Raw genomic sequence first — 9,423 nt, forward strand, 5'->3', positions numbered from 1 at the left:
CCACCACAAAACACCAGAATATTGCAACAACAAAAATAGTAGAACCAGCTCACCAGCTTTTACTCTATGATTTGACTATTAGATGTTCAATGTTTCTTTAGAAAAATATTTTTAAAGGAATAGTTTCACCATTTTAAAATGAGAGTTCAGTTCACATAAAAGGGTTGACCTTAATGAGGGACATATTTAAATAAATCACTAATCAAATGAAATAATAATCTTCAGAAATGACTGTCAAAGCAACAAAATAACTAGGACTTTACAATGATGGTGAAACTTGGGAGACATTTTGGGATTAAGTGGGTTAAAATCTTTCTAGAAGTGGCACAGGGTTGATGCTGAATTTTGGCACATTAGCAAGCCTTTATTCATATTAATTGAATTCTCCATGTGGTCTATACTAAAGGGCACTTCATTTAATATAACATGCTTTTAAAATGCAATATTGGTGAACAATTCCTCCTTAAAATATGAAAAGGATGCAAAAGGCACTCTTCATGGAATGACCCTTCTATTATGAATCAAATCAGCAGTTTGATGCACCTATTAACTTAGAGACAATGTGATCCTGAAGGGTGGAGATCCAGTTTATTATTGTACTGCACGTCACAGATGGACAGGGTTTGCTGGTAAGCTAGAGCTGAGAGGAGCAGGTTGTGGTCAGTAACCTCAACTGAATGTTTTACCACCACTGAGTTTGTGGACTGATATGAGAGAAGAGTATGTGCTTTACATTTTCAGATTACGCCACCCAAAGGAAATTGAAAGAAAACATTATTACAGAGAGGCTTACTAGACCCATAGATTGCAGACAGAATGTCATAAAAGTAGAATAAAGGTTATTTTCTTTATGTCATGGGCAGAAGTGTATGGTAGGCACTACTTGGGTTTGGGGGGGATTGGTTTTGTTAGGAAGGACAGTAAACCAATGAGAACGATGCAACAATAACTCAACCACAAAATCATAAAGTGAAGAAACTCTACAGATACAGACCACCATTTACAAGCAATTTGAAACAAAAACAAGAGAACAGGAGTCAGGTAACTTAAACGTGAGGTTACAACAACAAAAGGCCAGTCAGTAAAGCTGACTCGATACATCTCAAACATGGGCAGATAGCAGACAAAAACAAAGGGCTGAGCTATACGAATAATCTACACATACCGTATCTATACTAAGTGCATACCTAGTGAAGCCACTCCTGACACAGTATATGAATACCAGGAAACCAAATGGTGGTGATGAGATAAAGGCAGAAGAAAACCGAGTCAATTCGGTTCAAAATCTTCAGTCTTTACAAAACCATGCTTGGTATGAGACATGGTGACATTGTTTGGAGAGGTGACTATGTAGGTTACCTTCAATCAGATGCAGACGATCATATGCCACTAAAAGAAGTCTGCAACACAGGAGGAAGGCATACTACATCATCAAGCAGTGTGATTTCTTTGGCATTAGTTGCAGAGTTTCAGATCCACCCCAGTCAGTCCTGGCAGGGTACAGTAGTTAAACTAGGGCTCTGTGACTGTTTGCTGTGGTCAGGCCCTCAGAAGGACATGTCTGTGGGTATCTGGAAATCCTTGAAGGAGTAGAAGGAGATGTCCCCGTGGTCCACCACTGCATAGGTGACCGGGATGTCCCCACTTTGGAAAGCCAGCAATTTCAGTGTCCACAAGTCAGGCACTGGACCATCGAAACTGGGAGAAGACAGCACATTATTCGTTGTGCAGTAGCATTTGATAATAATGCATTTTTTAAAAGTGATTATAAAGTATGCAAACACACCCCCGCCAGTTTTTGGATGTTTACCTGCACACACACATGCGAGAATAGGGTTTTCCGGGAGTGCTCTTCTTGAATTCAGCGACCGTGTCGGGTTGGTAAATGTTGAAACGGATCCTCCACTCCTCTGAACCTTTCAAACTGAGAGGACAAGGCCCAATGTCAAAACACATGCAGGCACCATAGAAATAGATGTAATATATTTATATGGCAGGCACCACTACGTCATATTGTATATGTCATCCTAAGACAATATTAATCATATTCAACAAACCCACAGTATAGGGTTTCACTCATCTTATTTATTTTTTCACTCCATATACAAACTTATACGAACAACAATTTACAGACCCACACAAACAATGACTACATCTAATCTGCCCAGAAACGCATGCTCACACCCTCATCCCTAGTGCCTGCATTATTGTTTGCCACTTGGTCTTAAATTGTATCAATTTGTTTTTCCTCGGTCACCCATGCTATTTCAATAATAAATCATTAGATTTTTCAATTTTGTTAATGATGGCAGATTTCCCCATTTTTAGTATAATTTTTTTTCAAGATGAGTGATGAGAATCATCCAGCCCATTGGGTATCTCACTACAGTCGTGGTCAAAAGTTTTGAGAATGACAAGTATTGGTCTTCACAAAGTTTGCTGCTTCAGTGTTATGAGATATTTTTGTCAGATGTTACTATGGTATACTGAAGTATAATTACAAGCATTCCATAAGTGTCAAAGGCTTTTATTGACAATTACATTAAGTTTATACAAAGAGTCAATATTTGCAGTGTTGACCCTTCTTTTTCAAGACCTCTGCAATCCGCCCTGGCATGCTGTCAATTAACTTCTGGGCCACATCCTGACTGATGGCAGCCCATTCTTGCATAATCAATGCTTGGAGTATGTCAGAATTTGTGGGTTTTTGTTTGTCCACCCGCCTCTTGAGGATCGACCACAAGTTCTCAATGGGATTAAGGTCTGGGGAGTTTCCTGGCCATGGACCCAAAATGTCGATGTTTTGTTCCCTGAGCCACTTAGTTATCACTTTTGCCTTATGGATGGTTGGGAGAAGTTGCTCTCGGAGGATGTGTTGGGTACCATTCTTTATTCATGGCTGTGTTCTTAGGCAAAATTGTGAGTGAGCCCACTCCCTTGACTGAGAAGCAACCCCACACATGAATGGTCTCAGGATGCTTTACTGTTGGCATGAAACAGGACTGATGGTAGCGCTCACCTTCTCTTCTCCGGACAAGCTTTTTTCCGGATGCCCCAAACAATCGGAAAGGGGATTCATCAGAGAAAATGACTTTACCCCAGTCCTCAGCAGTCCAATCCCTGTACCTTTTGCAGAATATCAGTCTGTCCCTGATGTTTTCCCTGGAGAGAAGTGGCTTCTTTGCTGCCCTTCTTGACACCAGGCCATCCTCCAAAAGTCTTCGTCTCACTGTGCGTGCAGATGCACTCACACCTGCCTGCTGCCATTCCTGAGCAAGCTCTGCACTGGTGGTGCCCCGATCCCGCAGCTGAATCAACTTTAGGAGACGGTCCTGGAGCTTGCTGGACTTTCTTGGGCGCCCTGACGCCTTCTTCACAACAATTGAACCTGTCTCCTTGAAGTTCTTGATGATCCAATAAATGGTTGATTTAGGTGCAATCTTACTAGCAGCAATATCCTTGCCTGTGAAGCCCTTTTTGTGCAAAGCAATGATGACGGCACGTGTTTCCTTGTAGGTAACCATGGTTAACAGAGGAAGAACAATGATTTCAAGCACCGCCCTCCTTTTAAAAGCTTCCAGTCTGTTATTCTAACTCAATCAGCATGACAGAGTGATCTCTAGCCTTGTCCTCGTCAACACTCACCTGTGTTAACGAGAGAATCACTGACATGATGGCAGCTGGTCCTTTTGTGGCAGGGCTGAAATGCAGTGGAAATGTTTTGGGGGGATTACGTTCATTTTCATGGCAAAGAGGGACTTTGCAATTAATTGCAATTCATTTGATCACTCTTCATGACATTCTGGAGTATATGCAAATTGCCATCATCAAAACTGAGGCAGCAGACTTTGTGAAAATTAGTATTTGTGTCATTCTCAAAACTTTTGACCACGACTGTACTCCCCCATATGCCATGTCTTGAAATATGCAGACAGACGGATTAAAAGTACATTTACATTCTAATACTTCTGACTGACAACTTTCTATCTCCGCCCACAACTTCTGGACTTTATAGCATTCCCAGAAGGCATGGATTATTGAGTCATTATTAGTTTTACACTTAAGACATGACTCTGCCATTGTGCTGTAGAATTTGTGAATTTAGTCTCTTGTATAATAAATTCTATACATTAGTTTATACTGGATTAAGGGTACAATTTCGTTAACTGTAATTTCACTCATCTTAATAGATGTTATGATGAATGAGCAGGGAGATCCAATTACCACAAACCGGGATGGAACACTCAGAAAAGCCTAAAAAATAACTAGCATTTCCTACTAAATTCACTTATGGTTTCTAGATAAGATCCTAAAGAGAGGAATACCTGGATGCTCCCTCCAGCAGCCGTGTGGATTTGATCACATTGATTTTATCCAGCAGCTCACCTGCGTCCAAGAAGGAAGAAATGTCAAAACCATTTAGACCTTTAACCATTTATGATACTGCTTATGAACAATGTAATTAAACTTCGGTAAACCACATGGGATAATGAGTTCATGTAACGATGAATCACAGAGAGTAAACAGATATGGGAACTTATATGAACTTGTCATTGACAGCAATGAGGTCCAGTTAGTCTTACCAGTTGAAGAGACCTGTGCAGGGTCATGTAGGGGTGTGACCGGCCCCTCCCACAGGTGTGCCGGCCTATCTCTGCGGCTCCGTTGAATCCTTCTCTCCTGCAGCTCCCGGTACTCTGCCCAGTTCCTGCAACGTCGTACCTCTCTGTCCTGGTTGACGTCCCTCCGGTACCGGTCCCTGTCCCGCTCCCTCTCCCTCTCCCGCCGGGACATTCTCACCTCCCGCAGGTTGAGCCTCTGCAGCCAGGGGGCCACATCGCAAGCCCCCACTGACCCCACAGCCCCGGGCAGCAGGCAGGGGTCTGGGGAGGTCAGGCTGCTGGGGAGCCAGCGTCTAGAGCCCAGGTCTGGGAAGGGGATGGAGCTGAAGTCCCAGCGTGGGGAGCCAGAGCTCTGGAGCTGACCTGGCAGCTCAGGGTCAGGGTCTGGGGAGCCTTCCTTTGACCACCAGCTCCTGCCCTGGCCACCCTCGGTTGAGGTGGTGGGGTCAACGTGTGATGCTGTCAGGATTTCATCAATGTCTGGGGCTGTGAGATCATGATTCTTGTCCTCTTCCTCTATGTTGCAGTCTTTCTCCTCCATTCTCTTAGAAGTGGGGCCCTCCTGTGTTCCTGTGTGCCTGGAGCACAGTAGAAGAGTCAGAAATGCATGGTTTCACATTGGACAGTAATCGCTTTGAGGCGTGTAGGTTGACTGAGTGATTAAACCATGTCTAAATATAAACTGGGTGTGTCTGTGTCTGCTCACTCACCTGGGGGTGGGGCTGTGGCTGCGTTTCCTCTTCGGAAGTCTTCCTGATCTGTCTCGGGAATCGGGCAGGTTCAACTGCCTCTCATACTGCGATGGCACAGAACTACAGGGAACAACACCAATCCTCAGATCATAAATAGTCGCTTGCATGCAACTTAGGAAAAGGTTCCAGTTAAAGGGAAGGAATGGCCTTAGAATCTAGACTAGTTCATGCCCGTGCGGGAGACAATTACCTGGGATCAAATCTGTTCACCACATAGCCAAGTCGCTTCAAATGGCCAAAAACCTTTAGAAGAAATAAAATCATCATGTTAGGTCAAATCATACGTTTATGATTTAGGATCTTTACTCTCTGTGATTCATCGTTTATACCTGCTTAAATGTTATTATATTGTATTTTCTCATACCTGGTAATGCTGTATACTCATTGTCTTTGAGTATAGAAATCTCTCATAGCCCTCTTGGATGGACAGTGGCAGGTCTTGGTAGAACACTTGCAGGTTTCCCTATTCATTATGAGGATCACAAGGGATTACAATTATAAGAAAAATACATGTTACATGTTAGTCTTATTTGGATCCACATATCAAACTAATGGAAATGTCTTTATTAGGTTAACAACATTCCGGCTAGGGATAGTTATAACCTGAATGGTGTGAGCTGGTAACAACTCCCCAATTTAACATGTTTATTGGCAACGCAGAGCCCATGCACTTACACACTCCATTAGATAGAGCGCCTCTTCTGGATGTAGACATTGCTTACCATTGGCAGAAAACCCCATAGTCTGCCAAAACTTCCCCTAGGGCAGAATAGAGAAGTAATGTAATGTCAGTTTTCATGTGAAATCTTTAGACATTAGCCTATACTAAATGTTAATGAGAGGTGAGCTCTAGGTGAGTTCGAATAGACATCAGCAGAGGCAGAGAGTTTGTCATGGCAAAGTCCCTCTCTCTCTGATGGACCATTACTCACCGCTGGTGACTGCAGCTCCACTATCCTGTCACTGGGAATCCACACAGCCTTCACCAGGTTCCCCCTGGGCACAAAAACATACAAGGAGTCAGTCAAGCCACCAGCTTTAAAGAACAGTAATACCAATGAATTTACATGTATATTTAGCTGCAAATACATATGGACTATGTCTAATCACCTACCCACACCAACAACATAAAGTTGATGGCACATACAGTATCTAATTATACTAGTGGCTGTCACTCTAGTCTTGTCGTCCTTGGTTCCTCCATCCATCCATTACTCACAGCCTCTCCACTCGATCCTCAGATACTAGATTCCAGTGCTCGTCCAAACTCTGCTGAAGCCTATTCCTTTGGCGATCCGACCCAGTGGGAATGAAATCCTTCTGCCCGCGCACCGGGATCTTGTGGCTGCGCGTGCGGGCTTCGAAAAGCTCAGATGGGCTGTGATTGAATCAGAAGCACAATAAGTTGCAGGGACTGACTGTCTACAATTGGTGTCAGCATTGGCTACATATCTTACTCACTATATATGGTAAGAAATCACCACCCAAAAAATGCCGCTCTTCCATTTAGTTAATTCGGTTAGACATCCATTAAAATATTCGACCGCTGACAGATAGGGCGACCACATATTCCATAGCTAGCGTTGTCCGTAGCAGTTAACGTCTATGAGGGTTAGCTAGCTAGCTAGCTGCTAACACGTGTATAAGTAAACAGTTCGAATTTCACAACAAAACTGTACGAAATTAGCTAGCTTATTTAACAAAAACGATTATGTAAAAACTATTCACCCAGTGACTATTCAAAAACAAGGCGTTCAAACTGTACACTTACCTTAGTAATTCATTGCCGAATTCGACTTCAGCTGATGTTTTGTTTTGCTCAGCCATGTTTGATAGGTAGACTGCCGTCAAGTCATCCTGGGTCCTAGGGTTTCAACTAGATAAGACAGCCACAAAGTCAAAATTGTCTGTATCGTATTTTTTTTTCCAAACAAACATTCGTTTTTGGGTCTTAATTTCAAGTTAGGGTTAGGTTTCAAATCTGATTTGAAGAATCTAAATTGTAGAAATAGACGGGGGTTTAGCTATAATTATGACATTGTGGCTGTGTTAACTAGTGACGACTGGGTCCTAGTGCACCTCTCTATACAGTTTTGAGAGAAGTTCTCATAAAGTTCACAAGAGGACAGCAAAGCACAACATTTTACATTTTTATTTCAGGAATGCCACTGATGCTAATGAATAAGGCTTTTTATCTGCTGTGATGAGGCCACAAGGAAAACAGTCTCCCAGACCTGCAGCTTAGTTGTTAAACAAAGCATGACTATAAAAAAAATGATATCACCTGGCTAAGAATGTGTTGCAATTCTCTAAATAGTCAAGTGTTAAACACAATCTTATTGCTCCATAGTATCACTGGAATGTCATTCATATGTGATAACCTTATTTTTACTAATATTGATAAATGCCTTCTTTGCATTTTTATCATATCATATTTTTATTTTCTCACTTTCAATGTAAATAGTTTACCAATGTTGTGAATGAAAGGGCTCTTGGAAGGGTGCATGTATTATACACTACCAATCAAAAGTTTGGACACACCTACTCATTCAAGGGTTTTTCTTTATTTTTACTATTTTTTACATTGTAGAATAATAGTGAAGACATCAAAACTATGAAATAACACATATGGAATCATATAGTAACCAAAACAGTGTTAAACAAATCAAAATATATTTTATATTTGAGATTCTTCAAATAGCCACCCTTTGCCTTGATGACAGCTTTGCACACTCTTGGCATTGTCTTAACCAGCTTCATGAGGTAGTCACCTGGAATTCATTTCAATTAACAGGTGTGCCTTCTTAAAAGTTAATTTGTGGAATTTGAGCCAATCAGTTGTGTTGTGACAAGGTAGGAGTGGTATACAGAAGATATCAGGTAGCTTAGTGGTTAAGAGCGTTGTGCCAGTAACCGAAAGGTCGCTGGTTCTAATCCCAGAGCTGACTAGGTGAAAAATCTGTCGATGTGCCCTTGAGCAAGGCACTTAACCCTAATTGTTCCTGTAAGTTGCTCTGGATAAGAGCGTCTGCTAAATGACAAAAAAAGAAAAGTAAAATGTAAAAAATATCCCTATTTGGTAAAAGACCAAGTCCATATTATGGCAAGAACAGCTCAAATAAGCAAAGAGAAACAACAGTCCATCATTACTTTAAGACATGAAGGTCAGTCAATACGGAACAGTTCAATAACTTTTAACGTTTCTTCAAGTGCAGTCACAAAAACCATCAAGCGCTTTGATGAAACTGGCTCTCATGAGGACCGCCACAGGAATGGAAGACCCAGAGTTACCTCTGCTGCAGAGAAGTTCATTAGAGTTACCAGCCTCAGAAATTGCAGCCCAAATAAATGCTTCACAGAGTTCAAGTAACAGACACATCTCAACATCAACTGTTCAGAGGAGAGTGTGTGATTCAGGCCTTCATGGTCAACTTGCGGCAAAGAAACCACTACTAAAGGACACCAATAAGCAGTAGAGACTTGCTTGGGCCAAGAAACACAAGCAATGGACATTAGACCGGTGGAAATGTGTCCTTTGGTCTGGAGCCAAATTTGAGATTTTTGGGTCCAACCGCCGTGGCATTGTGAGACGCGGTATGGGTGAACGGATGATCTCTGCATATGTATTTCCCACCGTAAAGCATGGAGGAGGAGGTGTTATGGTGTGGGGGTGCTTTGCTGGTGACACCGCCTGTGATTTATTTTTAATTCAAAACACACTTAACTAGTATGGCTACCACAGCATTCTGCAGTGATACGCCATCCCATCTGGTTTGGGCTTAGTGGGACTATCATTTGTTTTTCAACAGGACAATGACCCAACACACCTCCAGGCTGTGTAAGGGCTATTTTACCAAGAAGGAGAGTGATGGAGTGCTGCATCAGATGACCTGGCCTCCACAATCCCCTGACCTCAACCCAATTGATTTTGTTCGGGTTGAGTCGGACCGCAGAGTGAAGGAAAAGCTGGACTCCTTCAAGACTGTTGGAAAAACATTCCAGGTGAAGCTGGTTGAGAGAATGCCAAGAGTGTGCAAAGCTGTCATCAA

At 42.2% G+C, this 9,423-nt stretch overlaps 1 protein-coding gene across 1 annotated transcript; it reads right to left on the reverse strand.

Annotated features, from left to right (window-relative positions):
- Window positions 1-571: 571 nt before the first annotated feature.
- LOC121584239 (tRNA-splicing endonuclease subunit Sen54-like) lies at window positions 572-7,391 on the reverse strand. The gene is made up of 11 exons (XM_041900072.2): window positions 7,146-7,391; window positions 6,594-6,752; window positions 6,307-6,370; window positions 6,050-6,133; window positions 5,739-5,837; window positions 5,565-5,617; window positions 5,333-5,434; window positions 4,584-5,200; window positions 4,326-4,386; window positions 1,811-1,924; window positions 572-1,698 (listed from the first exon to the last, which is right to left on the reverse strand). The coding sequence occupies exons 1-11, from the start codon at window positions 7,199-7,201 to the stop codon at window positions 1,548-1,550; spliced, it is 1,560 nt and encodes a 519-aa protein (XP_041756006.2). The 5' UTR covers window positions 7,202-7,391; the 3' UTR covers window positions 572-1,547.
- Window positions 7,392-9,423: the final 2,032 nt, after the last annotated feature.

The sequence above is a fragment of the Coregonus clupeaformis genome, unplaced genomic scaffold (genome assembly GCF_020615455.1).
Source record: "Coregonus clupeaformis isolate EN_2021a unplaced genomic scaffold, ASM2061545v1 scaf1138, whole genome shotgun sequence".
In the NCBI taxonomy this organism is placed as follows: Eukaryota; Metazoa; Chordata; class Actinopteri; order Salmoniformes; family Salmonidae; genus Coregonus; species Coregonus clupeaformis.

Coding starts and splice junctions, on each gene's coding strand:
- LOC121584239 (XM_041900072.2), bottom strand. CDS start 7,201: ATGGCTGAGCAAAACAAAACATCAGCTGAAGTCGAATTCGGCAATGAA. Junction 6,753..7,145: donor TTCGGCAATGAATTACTAAG/GTAAGTGTACAG, acceptor ATTCAATCACAG/CCCATCTGAGCTTTTCGAAG. Junction 5,838..6,049: donor CGCTCTATCTAATGGAGTGT/GTAAGTGCATGG, acceptor CATAATGAATAG/GGAAACCTGCAAGTGTTCTA.